An 18,829-nucleotide genomic window follows, 5' to 3' on the forward strand; every position below is an offset into this window, starting at 1 on the left:
CTTCATGAGGACAGCTCCTTCATCTTCTACCTACAACTCTTTCCCAGAGGCCGACCCAGAGGACTTGGCACAGGACAGACACCACACTGTCCTTTGCTTTTCCACTGTTGCCCAAATACTCTGTATTAGTCTCCTATGGGTACTGAAACAAATTTGGCTTCCCTGGTGGCTCAGATGGTAAAGAATCTGCCTGTAACACAGGAGACCTGGATTTGATCCCTGGGTTGGGAAGATCCCCTGGAGAAGGGAATGCCAACCCACTCCAGTATTCTTGCCTGAAGAATCCCATGGACAGAGGAGCCTAATGGGCTACAGTCCATGGGGTCACAAAGAGTTGGACACAACTGAGCGACCAACACACACACTGTAACAAATTACTTTAAATTTTGTGCCTTCAAACAACTAAAATGTATTGGCTTCCAGTTCCAGAGGTCAAAAGTCCAAAATCAGTTTCACTGGGCTAAGGTCAAGGCATCTACAAGTCTTCAGTCCTTCTGAAGGTTCTATGGGAGAACTCTTGCCTCTTCCAGGTTTTAGAGCCTGCTTGCTTTCCCTGGCTCATGGTCCCTTCCTCTGTCCTCAAAGACACCAGTGTAGGATCTTCTCTCCTCTCTGACTTCTGCTTCTGTTCTCACATCTTCTCACTCTGACTTTGACATGCCTGTCTTCTTCTTGTAAGAACTATCTTAAGTTGTTGGAGATTAATCTGGGATAGCCTCCTCATCTCAAAATCCTTAACTTAATTTCACATGCAAGTTCCCTTTTACCGTGTATCTCATTCACAGGTCCTGGGGGATAGGATTTGGACATCTTTGGGAAGCTGCTATTCAGCCTCCTTTATCTTCCTTCACTAAACACATGTGCCTTAATGAGAACAAAGATAACTGAGCCCTTCATGACTCATCATTATTTTTGCCAACCATTCACCAAGATGACTAAGTTTGGAATCAAACTAATAATAATTGTAATATAAGTATCACTTGTTGCTTCTTGGCCTTTTGGTAAGATCGAATGAAGAAACACTTGTTTATAGATCTTCAAAGTCCTTGTACTTCAAGATTTCAATAAAATCTTCTCATACTCCCATAGGATGTATAGCTGGATAACCATTATCCCTCTGTTTTTCTCTGCAGACTTCTGGGATTCTTCCACTTCTCCTACTCATCTCTACTTCATTTTTTTTTTCTAAAGTATAGTTGATTTGCAGTGTTGCATTAGTTTTAGGTGTATAGCATGGTGACTCAGTTGTGTGTGTATTCAGTCACTCAGTCACGTCCGACTCTGTGACACCATGGACCACAGGCTCTTCAGTCCATGGAATTTTCCAGGCAAGAATACTGGAGTGGGTTGCCATTCTCTTCTCCATAGGATCTTTTCAACCCAGGGATAGAAGCTGTGTTGCCCACATTGCAGGCAGATTCTTTGCCGTGTAAGCCACCAGGGAAGCCCACAGTGTAGCATAGCAAACATCTTAAAATTGCTCTAATTCCAGCACATCCACACCAGGTGCTTCACTTTTCCACCTTTTAAACCCAAAGAGCTTCTCAAGGCATTAAAAAATAAAAAGTTCAGTTGTCCTCTGATGAAATACAAAATATTGTACCAACTCATAAACTAACATTTTTTTCTCTAATACCTAACTATTTCATTAATTCCACTCATTGGTCCCTTATATGATGTGTTATTCATTGTGCTAAATGCTTTTTATGCATTATTCCTTAATCTTCAAAACGATCTGGTGATGTGGCCATTATGAGATAGACGAGAAAATTCAGACTCACAGAGGCTAAGCTATTTGTCAAGGTTAATCAACTAAAAAGTGATAAAGGGAAAATCTGAACACAGAGACTATTGAGCACAAGGCATGCATAGGAGACACTGTGTCTTCTTTCAACCCAGTGCAAAAATCTTTGTATCACTTTGTGGCAGTTGGAGAAATGGGCAGAATGTTAACTAGGGTACTCTGATACTTCTGGTTTCCTCCAGTGTCACAGACTCCCAAATGCTTAAAAAGAGCTGTGCTGGCCAGACCCATGCCCACATTGGGCAGGAGCAGTGCATGTGATCAGGACACTGGGCAACTTTGTGACGTCCTCTGTAGATGACTCATCTCCTTCTACAGCCTCTTTTTTTCCCACCACAGGCTCCTTCAGGAATGGGGCTGGACCTCCAAGTTGGGCCGTATTTCTTTGGTCCTGTGTAAGCTGGGACTAGGAGCTGTCTTCTGCTCAAGGCAACATCCAGGGACAAAGATCTGATCAGATGATTCCCCTTTTTTATCCTCTGATCAAGGGACCACCCTGTGTTTCTACTTACTATGTGGCTCCTTTTAAGATATCTTCTTCCCACCCTTTTCCAGCTGTAGGGCCCCTGTACCAAGGGAACTGTGGACTTTTTAACCAGCTCCCTTTCAGGAAGTAGTTTATGAGGGCGCCTAATGATACCAGCACCACTCACTCCTAAGACCTCATGGTTTCCATAGGTTTTCCACAACTGTAGCCAAGAACTCCATTTGTATAAAAGATTAGGCACACTGCAAAAACATCTGTCACCAGATCCTATTTATTCTGGAACTGGATGCCCTCTCTGTGCTTCCCTCTCCCCATCAAGTCAAACTTTAACTACTAAATCATTCAAGATGGGTTCTCATCACATAAGGGTTCAGAACCCAGATTCTAGAGTTTAAGATTATACATTCAACCTTTAGACCATGAAATTTTTGATCCTTGCTTTACATCCTTGGATATGCTCCAGTGTCTCCTGGTTTATAGTCTATAGGAACTTGAATAGAATTTGTATCCTGCTGGTTTGTGAAAATTATATAAATTTTAATTATGTTGAAATGGTTCATAGTGCGTTTCAGGTCTACTATATCCTTCTATTATCCCATCTATTCCGTCTATTAATTATTGAGAGTTTGACATTGAAACTCCAATTAAAAATCTTCATTTATCTACTTAAAAAAATAATTGTAATACACAGTGAAACTATATGTAACTTTGTTCTGTATTTTCCAAGTTTTTTGTAAATGTGTTATCATACTTTCATAATTTAAAAAGTAAAAAGCAAAGAAGAAAAAAAAAGATTCTGCATTCAAATCTCATCCTAAGCACTTGCTAGTCCTGGGGTTTTGAAGAGCACTTAAAGTTCCTTAAAAAGCCAAACAGGGCTCAGTTTTCTTATCTACCATTGGAGATTATTTTAAGAGTTGAAGGTCCAGGTCAAAAAAATAAAAGGGTTAGGGTTGTCATGACCATACCAGACCACATTACCTGCCTCCTGAGAAATCTGCATGCAGGTCAAGAAGCAACAGTTAGAACCAGACATGGAACAACAGACTGATTCCAAATTGAGAAAGTAGTACATCAAGGCTCTATTATAGTCACCCCACTTATTTAACTTATATGCAGAGTACATCATGTGAAATGCCGGGCTGGATGGAGCACAAGCTGGAATCAAGATTGCTAGGAGAAATATCAATAACCTCAGATATGCAGATGACACCACCCTTATGGAAGAAAGTGAAGAGGAACTGAAGAGCCTCTTGATGAAAGTGAAAGAAGAGAGTGAAAAAGCTGGCTTAAAGCTCAACATTCAGAAAACTAAGATCATAGCATTCGGTCCCACCACGTCATGAATAATAGATGGGGAAACAATGGAAACAGTGACAGACTTTATTTTCTTGGGCTCCAAAATCACTGCAGATGGTGACCGCAGAAATTAAAAGACACTTGCTCCTTGGAAGGAAAGCTATGACCAACTTAGACAGCATATTAAAAAGCAGAGACATTACTTTGCTGACTGAGAGAGTCATTTCCTAGGCAAGTTGATAAGGAGTCTAGGGGTGCCCAAGGAGAGAGGGGTCTGAAATTCTCAAGGAGGAAGAAAGCTCAAGCTTTTTTTCCTTCTCTACATTCCTTAGGATTATATAACAATAATTTATCCTGCCTGAGGACAGTCTCTGGATTAAGGACAGTCTCTGGGTTAAACCTTCTGGCTAATTCTGTTATCTTAAAATGTAAATTATGGGAGTAGACCTAGTCTTTACAAGTATTATGTAACAATAATGTATCCTGCCCGAGGACAGTCTCTGGATTAAACCTTCTGGCTAATTCTGTTATCTTAAAATGTAAATTATGGGAGTAGGTCTGGTGAGGTCTTTACAACCTCCAGACATTCTTTGGATTCATTGGAGAGTATATAACTTCATTGCTAACACTAGCAAGGGGGTACTCTTTCTGCCCGCTTCTGATGCCTATGTCAAAAGCTTTCTCTATCTCCTTTATACTTTAATAAAACTTTATTACACAAAAGCTCTGAGCGATCAAGCCTTGTCTCTGGCCCCGGATTGAATTCTTCTCCTCCAGGGGCCAAGAATCCTGGTGTCTTCATGTGATTCAACAACAACCTTTCATCTTGGGGGTTCATCTGGCATCCTTCAGGACAAGGTAAGGATACTTAGAGCTCTAGTTCTTTGTTCTCATAGCGAACACGTTTTCTGCTGTGCTTTACTAACTCTACGGTGTGCTTGTGTGAATGAATGACATGCCCTGCGTGAAGCAAGTAAGGAGCCCTGCTCTGCGGTTCCACAGTGATCTCATACGGCTTATGGCAGAAACCTGTCGGGGGTTTATACCAACCTACCAATGCCAAGAGGCACCCAATGTTTCCTTCAGGAACCGACCAGAAATGGGCAAAGTGTGTGGACCGAAATCTCCTTTCTCAGTCAAACTTTTCGGTCTCTTTGACCATTTCTTAACTCCTTGGGAATTAGAAGTACTAACCTAATCTATCAGATCATAGACTTTCAAGGGACTTGTGATCTATACTGTTACTGTGTACTGTGGCTTAGGTCCCAAACTTGGATTGGTAATCAAGAAAGCGCCTAGCCTCGTTAGGAATCAGAAGTTAGGAAGCTAGATGGAGCTCTAGCTCCGAGAACATCTCTGAGGTTAAAGGTTACTCAGATTGGGACTGCAATGGGTTTTTTCCTTTGGTAACACTGGTTCTTAGTGGACCAGAGGAGGCTCTTATACTGGTGTGGTGATGCTTGGAAAGAACATCTCAGTTTATGTTTGTGTCGGTCTTATTGTGGACGGGAAATACTCAGGGTCATGCACAGGTGACAAATATTCTCCCCAGCAGTCTTAGCTTGGGAGGCATTCCAGAAGGTTACTCTGATTGCACCCTGGGTGGCTTCAGAGGCAAGCAAGGTTAAAGGTGAAGAGCTGGACATCAAGTAGGGATGCTATCAGGTCTACCCCTGGTACATTCCCACCCCATCTCGGTGGTAGAACCGGGAAGGACGTGGACGGCGCCTGTGTCAGTAAGGGACAGACTAAGTCCGACCAGGAAGGAAAAACTTTTGGTGTAAAGTCTGTCTACACCCCCATCTAGAGCAGGGAGGGATGCCTCTGGTAGAAAAATGGCACTGGTCGCTTTTTTCTCTCTTACAGATGGGAGCTAACAATTCCAGCCTCGCTCCTTTGAACTGTATCCTGAAAAACTGGGATAAATTTGATCCCCAGGGCTTAAAGAAGACGCATCTGGTCTTCCTATGTGATACTGCATGGCCATGGTATCCATTGGAGGACGGCGAACGGTGGCCAGTTGGAGAGTCTCTTAAGTATAATCAGTTCAGTTCAGTTCAGTCGCTCAGTCGTGTCCGACTCTTTGCGACCCCATGAATCACAGCATGCCAGGCCTCCCTGTCCATCACCAACTCCCGGAGTTCACCCAGACTCACGTCCATCAAGTCAGTGATGCCATCCAGCCATCTCATCCTCTGTCGTCCCCTTCTCCTCCTGCCCCCAATCCCTCCCAGCATCAGAGGCTTTTCCAATGAGTCAACTTTTCGCATGAGGTGGCCAAAGTACTGGAGTTTCAGCTTCAGCATCATTCCTTCCAAAGAAATCCCAGGGCTGATCTCCTTCAGAATGGACTGGTTGGATCTCCTTGCAGTCCAAGGGACTCTCAAGAGTCTTCTCCAACACCACAGTTCAAAAACATCACTTCTTCGGCGTTCAGCCTTCCTCACAGTCCAACTCTCACATCCATACATGACCACAGGAAAAACCATAGCCTTGACTAGATGGACCTTTGTTGGCAAAGTAATGTCTCTGCTTTTGAATATGCTATCTAGGTTGGTCATAACTTTCCTGTTCTACAATTAGACCGGTTCTGTAAAGAACAAGGGAAATGGGTAGAAGTAGCATATGTGTTGCCTTTTTCTCTCTGCGAAATATGCCAGACTTATGTCCTAAGGGTATAGATTTGGGCGTGAAACCTTCAGCTCCCTCCTGTCCTCCTACTTTGCCCCCGTACCTGGGGTTCCAAGCTGAGCAAACTGAAAGCCAGAGAACCCCCCCTCAGAAGGGTTGCCTTGGTCTCAGTGGAAATCCAAACTGAGATTCAAACTGCCCACGTGGAGGTCCAAACAACTCCTGTCTCAATACGACCTCAGACTACTCTGGTTTCAGTAGAAACTCAGACCATCGAAGTAAGAGATGAGATGGAGGACAGGAGACAAAGAGAAGAGGAAAAACAGGTTTCTCCAATCTATCCCGGGGATCATATGCACAGAGCAGCCAGAGAGACTGAGGAACAGCCACACAAGCTGTTGCCTCTTTATGAAACACCCACCGGGAGAAATAATCAGTCTGTGAGAGTTACTAAGCCTTTTTCTTATCAAGAAATACAAAGAATCAAGGAGGATCTGGGAGACAATTTAGAGGACCCAGAAAAATATATTAGAGCTTTTAAAGGTGTTACTCTGCTTTATGACCTCACTTGGAAGGATGTAATGTATATCTTGGGACAAACGCTGACTCCCAAGTCAAAGACTCGAGTTTTGGGAAAAGCGGTTGCTTATGGAGATGAATGGCTTGGTAATGAATCAGTAGGGAAGATGGAGAACGTGATAGCGGCCCTCCCCACTGGGAATCAGGCAGTCCCAACTACAGAACCAGACTGGGACTACAACACAGCTCAAGGAAGATGGGATCAGAGTCATTTTGTTAGATGTATTCTTGAAGGACTTAGGCAGGTGTGTTCTAAGCCTTTAAACTATGGCAAATTTGCAGACATAGAACAGGAGGAGAAGGAAACTCCTGGTAAATTCCTAGATAGATTGAGAGAAGCCCTTCGCAGATTCACTGAGATTGATCCTGAAAGTGAAGAGGGAAAAGTGATCTTAAAGGATAGATTTCTCACTCAGTCGGCTCCAGATATCCACCGTAAGCTATTAAAATGGGCGTATGGACCAAATCAGTCTTTAGATACTCTGTAACAACTGGCTCAGACAGTCTATTATGGTAGGGAATATGAGGAAAAGAAAGAAAGGCAAAAAAAGACAAAGGAAAACGCGGAAGCCTTCACCATGGCTATGAAAAACGTTCTTAAACAGCCTGAGAAAAATGCCCAGAGGGGCCCAGGTGAAAAGGGATGGGCTTGCTATTACTGTGAAAAGGAGGGGCACCTCAAGAGGGATTGCCCTCAGGCATCTAAGCCACCCCCGGCTCCATGTCCAGTCTGCAAAGGACCACACTGGAAGAGAGACTGCCCCCAGAGGCGTAGATCTCCAGGGTCGGACTCTCAAGACAATCAGGACTGAAGGTGCCCGGGGGTCCTCACACAAGCTCCCTTCCTAATTACACCTGAGAAACCCCGGGTATTAATAATTGTGGGGGGCCAATCCTTCGATTTCTTTTTAGATACTGGGGCAACTTACTCTGTGCTTACTGAAGCCCCTGGCCCACTTTCTTCATGATCCGCTTCCGTAATGGGACTGTCTGGATGAGCCAAAAAGTATTATTTCAGTTATTCTTTATCTTGCAACTGGGATTCTGTGCTGTTTTCACAAGAGTTTCTGATCGTGCCAGAATCTCCCTCACCCCTTTTGGGAAGGGATATACTGAGCAAGGTCCATGCCTCTGTTTTCTTGAATATGGGGCCCTCCCTTTCTCTCCCTTTAGTTGAACAAAATGTAGATCCTAGAGTATGGGCTGATGGAAAATCTGTGGGTCGATCACAAAATGCTATTCCTGTAGTTGTTAAGCTCAAAGACCCGCACATATTCCCACATAAGAAGCAGTATCCACTGAAACCTGAGGTTAAGAAAGGGTTAAAACCCATCAGTGAAAATTTAAAAGAGCAGGGACTATTAATTCCCTGTAACAGTCCTTGCAATACTCCTATTTTGGGTATAAAGAAATCAAATGGTAAATGGAGACTAGTTCAAGATTTACGAATAATAAATGAGGCTGTAGTTCCTTTACACCCCGTGGTGCCTAATCCTTATACTCTATTGTCTGAAATTCCTGAACGAGCCAAATATTTCTCAGTAATTGATTTAAAAGATGCCTTCTATTCAGTGCCTTTGGTGGAAGAAAGTCAATTTCTATTTGCCTTTGAAGACTCTACGCAGCCAGCTTCTCAGTTAACCTGGAGTTTTGCCCCAGGGATTTCGTGACAGTCCTCACTTATTCAGACAAAGTTTGTCACGGGATCTACAAAACTTTAATAGCTCTGAAGCGGTGGTGTTACAATATGTAGATGATATTTTGCTCTGTGCTGAGACAGAGGAAGCTTGTTCGCAAGCCTCAGAAGATTTCTTAAACTTTCTGGCAGGCTGTGGTTACAAGGCATCAAGAGAAAAGGCTCAGATGTGTCAACAATCGGTTAGATATCTGGGCCTAATCATATCAGAAGGAATTAGGGCCATAGGCCCCGAGAGAATTAAACCTATACTAAATCATCCCCTACCTATGACTTTAAGACAATTGAGAGGATTTTTGGGAATCACAGGTTACTGTCGCATTTGGTCCGGGTTATGGGGAACTTGCCCAGACTTTATATAAACTTATAGCTGAAACTCAGCAGGCCCAAACCGACAAACTGGTTTGGTCTCCAGAAACTCAAAAGGCTTTTAAGGTTCTTCAGACTGCTCTCCTGCAAGCTCCAGCTCTGAGCTTGCCCACAGGGTCAGAATTTAATTTGTCACTGAAAGAAAAGGTGTGGCATTGGGAGTTTTGACACAACTCTGAGGGCCTCACCAGCAACCTATTGCTTATCTAAGCAGAGAATTAGATGTAATTTCACGTGGGTGGCCCCACTGCCTTAGAGTAATTGGGGCAGCAGCTTTATTAGCACCTGAAGCTTTAAAAATAATTAATGGATGAAAACTTACTGTACTGACTTCTCATGATGTGAGTGGAATCTTAAATTCTAAGGTTAATATTTGGATGATAGACAGTAGGCTTCTTAGACATCAGTCATTGTTGTTAGAAGGACCAGTAACTAAGCTTAAAGTTTGTGGAAACTTAAATCCTGCCACTTTCCTTCCTGAGAAGGAAAATGAAACACCTGATCACGATTGTTCCCAATTCCTAACTTTAAACTATGCAGCTCGAGAGGATCTAATGGATACCCCATTAGACAATCCTGACATGGAAATATTTACAGATGGCAGTTTTTTTGTTCGGCATGGAAAGTGTAAAGCAGGTTACGCTGTGGTGACTGCTGAACAGGTTTTGGAAGCAAAATCTCCCCCCCAGGGAACCAGTGCTCAGTTAGCGGAGCTTGTGGCCCTGACCCGAGCTCTAGAGTTAAGCAAAGGGCAGCGGGTAAATATATACACTGATTCTAAGTATCCTCAAAACAATGCATTCCTGTCCTGGGCTCACTCTTATGCTGCATTCCACAGTTGGTCTAACTGCTGGGTCTGTGGAGCACTCCCCTCTTCATCGGTGGAAGGCTTCCCGTGGTGGACATCTCCACTTCAAGGAAAAGACTTCCCTCCAAGTCTGTGAATACCTTCGACAACAATCACATGCGATGCCTCTTCTTCATCTGATGACATTTACCAACCCTAAAATGGACTGGTGCAACACTTTGCACTTTAACTATGGACATAATGTGACTTAATTTTGATTCTGATTGTTTTGTTCTTGCTGTTTGCTCCCTGCATCTGTAACTGTATAACTGGATTTGTTTCTAGCCACATGAAAGCTTTTAAGTTACAAATGGTTGCTCAAACTCCTGCTACTGCTGCAGCTTCCTCCAACTACTATTTGGGGCCCCTGGATCAGATATCCTCAATATGAGGATTAGGAGAATATGTTGCCTCACCAATTCAGGGACAACGCCCCTTGTCAGCTTGGAAGCAGTTATGGAACGAGAACGACGTCCCTTTTCCCTAGGCAACATAATTCTCCTAGAAGAAAAGGGGGGAATGAGAGAGTCATTTCCTAGGCAAGTTGATAAGGAGTCTAGGGGTGCCCAAGGAGAGAGGGGTCTGAAATTCTCAAGGAGGAAGAAAGAACAAACTTTTTTTCCTTCTCTACATTCCTTAGGATTATATAACAATAATGTATCCTGCCTGAGGACAGTCTCTGGATTAAGGATAGTCTCTGGATTAAACCTTCTGGCTAATTCTGTTATCTTAAAATGTAAATTATGGGAGTGGACTTGATCTTTACAAGGATTATATAACAATAATGCATCCTGCCTGAGGACAGTCTCTGGATTAAACCTTCTGGCTAATTCTGTTATCTTAAAATGTAAATTATGGGAGTAGGTCAAGGGGACAACAGAAGATGAGATGGTTGGATTGTATGAGTTTGAGTAAGCTTTGGGAGTTGGTGATGCACAGGGAAGCCTGGCGTGCTGCAGTGCATGGGGTCTCAAAGAGTCAGACACGACTTAGTGACTGAACTGAACTGAAGGGTTGTCAAGAACCTGAAATGAGATAACACATGTAAATACTCAGCAGTCTGCCTGGCACCAAGTTCTCCAAAAATAACTATACTTATTAATAACTACAATTATGAATACATCCTTCTGTGCTGTGCTAAGTCGCATCAGCTATGTCTGATTCTTTGTGACTCCATGGACTATACCCACCAGGCTCCTCTGTCCATGGAATTCTCCATGCAGGAATACTGGAGTGAGTTGTCATGCCCTCCTTAAGGGCATCTTCCCAACCCAGGGATTGAACCCACGTCTCTTATGTCTCTTGCACTGGCAGGCTGGTTCTTTACCACTGTCCTTCTAAAAAACAGTCATTCTCTATTAACATAAAAAAAGTGGTGGGAATTTTTCATTCACCACATTGCACAGTATTGTTCCAGAAACATTCTCCGTTCAGGATCTTCTCTGGTTGCTGTTGTTGTTCTTGCCTTGAATCTAGTCTTTGAGGGGTTGGGTCCATAGCTTCGTGGAACATAAAATCTTGGTATCTTTCCGACCCTTCTCGTGCCCCTGCCTTGGCATCCTCAGTAACAGTGGATGGCTCCCTTGGCAGTTACAATTTACCTGCTTCCCTCCAAACAAGTCACAGAACCATGGTTTTGTTTGCCTGTAAAAAGCTGATACATTGCTTAGCAGACAGTTCTTATCAGATGTTTTGAATACCACAGGCAGCTCTCCCACCCTCTGGCCTCACTCTTATCGACTTCTTCCTCCCATAGAGTTCACAGTCTCTAATAGCTGGAGGCCTGACTGGTTCTGAGATCAGGAGTTCTAAGGCACCTCCTTTTCCTTCTCCTAAAATTCTTAACAGATAAGGATCTAGGAAGTCCTTCAAGTCCACTAAATAATCTGAGCTTCCACAGTAACATTTCTTTACAGATGAATGCTTCTTTTACTTGTTTCATGAAAGTTTTCAAGTTTGTTTTCTACAGCTTCTTTCCAACCTACTATTTGAGATCATTTCCTTAGCATTAATATATCCATGTTTTTAAAAAACATTTGTCTTTTTATAGATTGAAAAATTCATCTGTTCATTCCAGGTGTTATATGCCAGTTCAAATTTAAAGAAATATAAGGTCTCAAACACCAAACCGGAGAAGGCAATGGCACCCCACTCCAGTACTCTTGCCTGGAAAATCCCATGAACGGAGGAGCCTGGTAGGCTCCAGTCCATGGGGTCGCAAAGAGTCAGGCACGACTGAGCAACTTCACTTTCACTTTTCACTTTCATGCATTGGAGAAGGAAATGGCAACCCACTCCAGTATTCTTGCCTGGAGAATCCCAGGGACAGAGGAGCCTAGTGGGCTGCCGTCTATGGGGTCGCACAGAGTTGGACACGACTGAAGCGACTTAGCAGTAGCAGCAAACACCAAACCATGAACAATTTTGTATCAGTGGAAGTCCCCTTGGTCAGGATTTTTCACTCTGTTTATTACTTACTACTTCTGTTTGACAGAGGTGTATCTTGGGTTGTTGTTGTTCAGTTGCTCAGTCATGTCTGACTCTTTGTGACCTCATGGAGTGCAGCCCGCCAGGCTTCCATCTCCTGGAGCGTGCTCAAACTCATGTCCTAGAGTCAGTTTTGCCATCCAACAATTTCATCCTCTGTCGCCCCCTTCTCCTCCTGCCCTCAATCTTTCCCAGCATCAGGAGATTTTCCAATGAGTCAGCTCTTCGCATCAGGTGGCCAAAGTATTGGAGCTTCAGCTTCAACATCAGTCCTTCAGCATCTTGGGTTACATCCCAGCAAAGAGTCTGGCCAAGTTGAAATTTCTCCCCCACAGGTATTGTCGTCACATCTTCCAGGAAAACCTATGATTTGGTGACCATGTAGGACTCTCTCATGGGCTGTAAAAAAAATTCTACCAGATCTATTGTCTATCTGGGGCTATCAATCTAGTCTTTGGGCTTCCCTCATATCTCAGTTGGTAAAGAAGCTGCCTGCAATGCAGGAGACCTGGGTTCGATCCCTGGGTTGGGAAGATCCCCGGGAGAAGGAAATGGCAACCCACCCCAGCATTCTTGCCTGGAGAATCCCATGGACAGAGTATTCGGGCTTCTTAGGTGGCACTAATGGTAAAGAACCTGCCTGCCAATGCAGGAGACATAAGAAATGTGGGTTCGATCCCTGGGTGGGAAGATCCCCAGAGGAGGGCATGGCAACTGACTCCAATATTCTTACTGGAGAATCCCATGGACAGAGGAGTTTGCTGGGACACAATCCATAGGGTCCCAACCCAGGAATCGAACCAGCCTCTCTTATGTCTCCCTTAAGTCTCCCGCAATGGCAGGTGGGCTCCTTACCCCTAGTGTCATCTGGGATGCCCTTGATTGTACTGGTTTTCACTCTCTCTTGAATCACTTGCTCTGGGAATGCAGCTGCTATACTGTGAGCTGCCCTGTGGAGGGGCCCATGTGGCTAGGAGCTGAGCAAGGCCTTTGGACACACAGCCAGCCAGCAAGGAACAGAGGTTTGCCAACAGCCAGGTGGATGAGCCACATTACAAGCAGATTCTCTAGCTCGGTCAGGCCCTGAGATAATCGTGGTCCCAGTTGAGAACTTGATTGAAACCTCATGAGAAACCTGTAGCTAGAACTAGACATTTAAATCTCTCTCTGAGCCTCAGTCTGTTGTTCCATGTCCAGTTCTAACTTTTACTTCCTGACCTGCATACAGATTTCTCAAGAGGCAGGTCAGGTGGTCTGGTATTCCCATCTCTTTCAGAATTTTCCACAGTTTATTATGATCCACACAGTCAAAGGCTTTGGCGTGGAACAACAGACTGGTTCCAGATAGGAAAAGGAGTATATCAAGGCTATATAGTGTCACCCTGCTTATTTAACTTATATGCAGAGTACATCATGAGAAACGCTGGACTGGAAGAAACACAAGCTGGAATCAAGATTGCTGGGAGAAATATCAATAACCTCAGATATGCAGCAGAGAAGGCAATGGCAACCCACTCCAGTACTCTTGCCTGGAAAATCCCATGGGCAGAGGAGCCTGGTAGTCGGGAAGAGTCGGACACGACTGAGCGACTTTCACTTTCACACATTGGAGAAGGCAATGGCAACCCACTCCAGTATTCTTGCCTGGAGAATCCCAGGGATGGGGGAGCCTGGTGGGCTGCCGTCTATGGGGTTGCACAGAGTTGGACACGACTGAAGCGACTTAGCAGCAGCAGCAGCAGCAGCAGCAGATATGCAGATGACACCACCCTTATGGCAGAAAGTGAAGAGGAACTAAAAAGCCTCTTGATGAAAGTGAAAGAGGAGAGTGAAAAAGTTGGCTTAAAGCTCAACATTCAGAAAACGAAGATCATGGTATCCGGTCCCATCACTTCATGGGAAATAGATGGGGAAACAGTGGCAGACTTTATTTTTTTGGGCTCCAAAATCACTGCAGATGGTGACTGCAGCCATGAAATGAAAAGACGCTTACTCCTTGGAAGGAAAGTTATGACCAACCTAGATAGCATATTCAAAAGCAGAGACATTACTTTGCCAACAAAGGTCCGTCTAGTCAAGGCTATGGTTTTTCCTGTGGTCATGTATGGATGTGAGAGTTGGACTGTGAGGAAGGCTGAGCGCCGAAGAATTGATGCTTTTGAACTGTGGTGTTGGAGAAGACTCTTGAGAGTCCCTTGGACTGCAAGGAGATCCAACCAGTCCATTCTGAAGGAGATCAGCCCTAGGATTTCTTTGGAAGGAATGATGCTGAAGCTGAAACTCCAGTACTTTGGCCACCTCATGCGAAGAGTTGACTCATTGGAAAAGACTCTGATGCTGGGAGGGATTGGGGGCAGGAGGAGAAGGGGACGACAGAGGATGAGATGGCTGGATGGCATCACTGACTTGATGGACGTGAGTCTGGGTGAACTCCGGGAGTTGGTGATGGACAGGGAGGCCTGGCATGCTGTGATTCATGGGGTCGCAAAGAGTAGGACACGAATGAGTGACTGAACTGAACTGAACTGAGCCTCAGAAACTGTGAAATAGAAATGTCTGTTCATTTAAGCTGCTAAGTTTTAAGGTAATTTATTGTGTGGCAAGAGATAACTTATACATGAATAGTAATGTGGCCAACCTACCCAGATAAAGCACTGAATCTTAATTTGGATTCAAACGAAGATACATTTTAATTGGGTAATTTCTTTTATAGAAATCTATTCCAGAAACTATTGCCTACATCATTACAAATTTATACACAAATTTATTAGGGATTATTACCTTACATAAAAATGTCCAGCAATAAGGAATTGCTAAATAAAGTATGGTCTGTTCATTGAAAGTAATTTTAAATAACTTCTAACAGAAAGTTTAAAGACTTTATACTGTAATGATACAAACAACAAAAGAATATAAAATTTTATATACAATACAATTTTATATTGTTATATTTATGTCCCAGCTTCCCTGGTAGCCCAGCAGTAAGGAATCTGCCTGCCAATGTAGAAGATGCAGGTTCAATCCCTGGGTCGGGAAGATGCCCTGGAGAAGGAAATGGCAACCCACTCCAGTATTCTTGTCTGCACAATCCCATGGACAGAGGAGCCCAGAGGGCTTCAGTACATAGGGTTACAAAGAGCTGGACTGAGCAACTAAACAACAGCATACACATACACAGAGACATATAGTACAACTCCAAAAAAAAAAAAAAATCCATGTGTTAAAAAACCAGTAAGAAAGTCTTAGCTGTAGCTCCAGAGAGAGAAGTAAGTCTGTGGGTCTCTAGCAACTGCAGTCACTATAAGTCGCAGCCAGGACTTTCATTTTCATGGGCACATGTAAGACGCTCTTGAGGACTCCCAGAAATACTAAGGGTAGGGCACTTTCTGCAGAGCTGGGACTCTTACATCACCAGAGACTGACTGATCCCTAGATTCAGACTTTGGTGTGACTTCATTCCTACCCACTTGATGGTGAGATTCACCAACATTAAAGAATGCTAATGCTCAGAGGCCAAAGACCCTGCCACCACTTTTGTCTTCCTTCTTCTCTCACGCCCCTCATTTGACCTGTCAGCAAATCCTATTCACTATACTTCTAGGATACACTATACTTCTAGGATACACAAATCCTATTCACTATACTTCTAGGATACACTCAATACAAGAAATTGAGCACTTTCCAGCACCTTCCATCTATTTCCAGGGCCTGGCGAAGTGCCTGGCACACAGTAGTTATGCAGTAATGATTTGTTGAAAGAATGGAGTGAGTCTTATGTTCATAATGTCCACAAGGTCTGGACCCTAACAGCCTTTTGTGCTGTTATCTGGCCCATATGATCCCCTCAGGAAATGGCAACCCACTGCAGTGTTCTTGCCTGGAGAATCCCAGGGACGGGGGAGCCTGGTGGGCTACCGTCTATGGGGTCACACAGAGTCAGACATGACTGAAGTGACTTAGCAGCAGCAGCAGCTTATCATCTTTTATCACAAACCCACCCGTGTCATATGCTCAAATTATAGTGAACTACTTCTAGTTTCCCAGTTTCTCATTGGGAAGCTGTTTTGCTCTTCTGTGACTTCTCCAATACTATTCCTTCAGCCTAGAAGAGATTCTTACACTTAAACAGTATTGCACGAGTCATCTTAGCCAACAAAAACTCACTCTAGTTTAAATACTTCTCCCTTGTTCTTTGCCTACCCCAGCACATGCATTTCTATCAAAGCACAAACTGCACTCTACTGAGGTCTGCCTATTTCCCCATCAAAACACTAAGTTCTGTGTCTTGGCCATCTTGCTTTGGCATTCCTGAAGTGTCACACAAGGCCTGGCTTCTGGAATGCAATAAATGCCAGCAAATCAATGAATTAAATGACTTCTCTGTGTGTTGAGTTTGTTCACATACAGAATCACAAAACAAGAGGCACTACAAAGATATGTTCTTTCACTATAAATACAAATGAATTATTCTTTGGCAGCAATATACTTCACAGTCATCTTTAAAGAAAGGACGAGTCTGAATATTCGATTTGAGAGCAGTTTATTTTTAACTCCTTCAGAGTAACCCAAAGACAAGCTAACATTTCCTCTTCTTGGCACAATCATTATCCTTCTCTTTTTTCAAAATTCCATTTATTGTGTTATGAATACATCTGCCATCTTAAATTTTAAGTGTGCAATACATGATTGTTGACTACAGGTTATACAAAGTTGTACAGCAGATTGCTAGAATTTATCAATCTTGTTTGCGTGTGTGCTCAGTCTTAACTGACTCTGTGACACCACGAACTGTAGCCCACCAGGCTCCTCCGACCATGGAATTTTCCAGGCAAGAATACTGGAGTGAGTTGCCATTTCCTTCTCCAGGGGATCCCAAAACTTTATGCCCATAGACCATACACAAGAAAAATATATTAAATGATATGGTCTTAATTTTATTGAAAAAAAAATTATCAAACTGTCATCTAGTGAACTAGATAATCACCTTCCACTTTGACTACCCCCTCCTGAACTTCTCTCTTTCTTTCTCAAGATTGGGAATCAACTAGCTGTCAGGTCTAACCAAAACCTCCCTGTAAAAATGCAAAGAATACAAGGTGCTTTATTATTGTAAGACTGCAAAGGGATACAAAAGTATGTGTGGGCAAAGACTGGAAAAGTAACATGAGATGGAGTTCACTGCCTATACCAAGCAGATACTGCAAACCACACGCTGTTCCAGATGCAATTACAAAGAAGGAACTGTCCCTTTCCTGGAGGAGTCCACAGTCTCATAGCTTTAACGCAAATTGCAGTAATCTCCTTTGATGAGAAACAATGGTGCCACTGTGTGGAGGACACCAGTGTGCCAGAGGAGTTAAACTACTCAGATGTCCATGGTCCACTAGGGTTTACAGGCCTCTAGGAAATGACCATGGAGCATGGCAACTTTCTTATCAGTGGGAACTAAGGTAATTATTGGAGTGGAGAAGGAAAAAGAGGTTTTGTGTGTCAGAAGCAGTAGTAACCTCACGTGGTAACCTCACATGGTTGCCAAAAAAATCAGTGTTGCCGTTTCTCAGCATAATAACCGGGAAGGTCCCATTCAAAGAGACAGTGCATTGAGGGCAAAATGACCATGTGGCCTGTAGTGCTAGGAAGGTTCCTGGGGCCTGGCCCCTTCTCCAGGCCCTGCATAGATATCTGTTTATAGTCATCCTTCCCCATATCCAGCACCTTCTCCCAGAACCAGACCCTAGAAGGGCTGGGCTACTTCACAGGGAAAAAGATGAGATGTGAAGTTTCCAGTGACTGTCTGGGACTCAAAACACTATAGGTGTCCTCTGTCTCCTTCAGAAAGGGCCAAGACCTGGGAAGCACACAGACCTTCTGTCACTCCTGGAGAAGGAAAGGCAATACCACCACCTTTCGTTCATTCTGGGTTGGACTAGCCTCCACCTAGGACAGACAAGCAGACTCTCTACTTCCAGATACAGGCTTGCAAAAGTGGTAAAATGCAAAATGTATGTTAGTTGGAGATTTCTTTCTAAAAAAATCACACAAAAAAGATATATGTGTGTGTGTACATGAGTATGTGTGTATGTGTGTGTGTGTCTGTATGCACCTTTGAATCTTTTGGCTGGCTCAAGAGCTTTTCCCTTCTCCCTGTGTGGCTTGACCTTGCTTTGTTCCATGTGAACAAAAGCCTCCCAATTTCAGATCAGAAACTCTCCTCATCCCCCTTCCCTCATCCTTCCCTGAGGATTCAGGTTTAGAGGGTCCTTAGCACCCAAATATTCAGCAAGAAAAAGATCCTTTCTTTCCCAGAGTCTCTGGAAAGGACTTGAGGGGGATCTGCTTGATCATTTTCCTGTCTCCGGGCCACAACTGTTCTCAGGAAGATGAGGTACTTTGATCAGCCTGGGTCATACATTCACTGCAACACTGCTGAAGATTTGTGTTAAATGCCCACCAGGTAAGACAGCTAACAATACCCGAAAGGAAAAGATTTCAGTAGTCCAAAAACAAACAAACAAACAAAACCACACAGATGTCTGTTGGGCTTAGAAGGGACTAAGCAAAGTTGACTTCCAAGTTTTTCCACCTAGGTGGATGGTGATGATAGAATATGCAGACAGACATTTTCACATT

The 18,829-nt window shown here is 43.6% G+C and overlaps 1 protein-coding gene across 1 annotated transcript; it reads left to right on the plus strand.

The window, feature by feature from the left end:
- Window positions 1-3,420: 3,420 nt before the first annotated feature.
- Window positions 3,421-10,023, plus strand: LOC129646064 (uncharacterized). Its single transcript, XM_055571745.1, has 3 exons — window positions 3,421-4,448; window positions 5,457-7,235; window positions 9,704-10,023. Exons 2-3 carry the CDS (start codon window positions 6,512-6,514, stop codon window positions 9,922-9,924), a joined length of 945 nt encoding a protein of 314 aa, XP_055427720.1. The 5' UTR covers window positions 3,421-4,448; window positions 5,457-6,511; the 3' UTR covers window positions 9,925-10,023.
- Window positions 10,024-18,829: the final 8,806 nt, after the last annotated feature.

This window comes from Bubalus kerabau, chromosome 1 (genome assembly GCF_029407905.1).
Source record: "Bubalus kerabau isolate K-KA32 ecotype Philippines breed swamp buffalo chromosome 1, PCC_UOA_SB_1v2, whole genome shotgun sequence".
Lineage (NCBI taxonomy): Eukaryota > Metazoa > Chordata > Mammalia > Artiodactyla > Bovidae > Bubalus > Bubalus kerabau.

Excerpts from the sequence above, each read along its gene's own strand:
- LOC129646064 (XM_055571745.1), top strand. The coding sequence starts at position 6,512 with ATGGAGGACAGGAGACAAAGAGAAGAGGAAAAACAGGTTTCTCCAATC. Across the intron at positions 7,236-9,703 it reads GTCGGCTCCAGATATCCACC|TTGGTCTAACTGCTGGGTCT; the intron begins GTAAGCTATTAA and ends TGCATTCCACAG.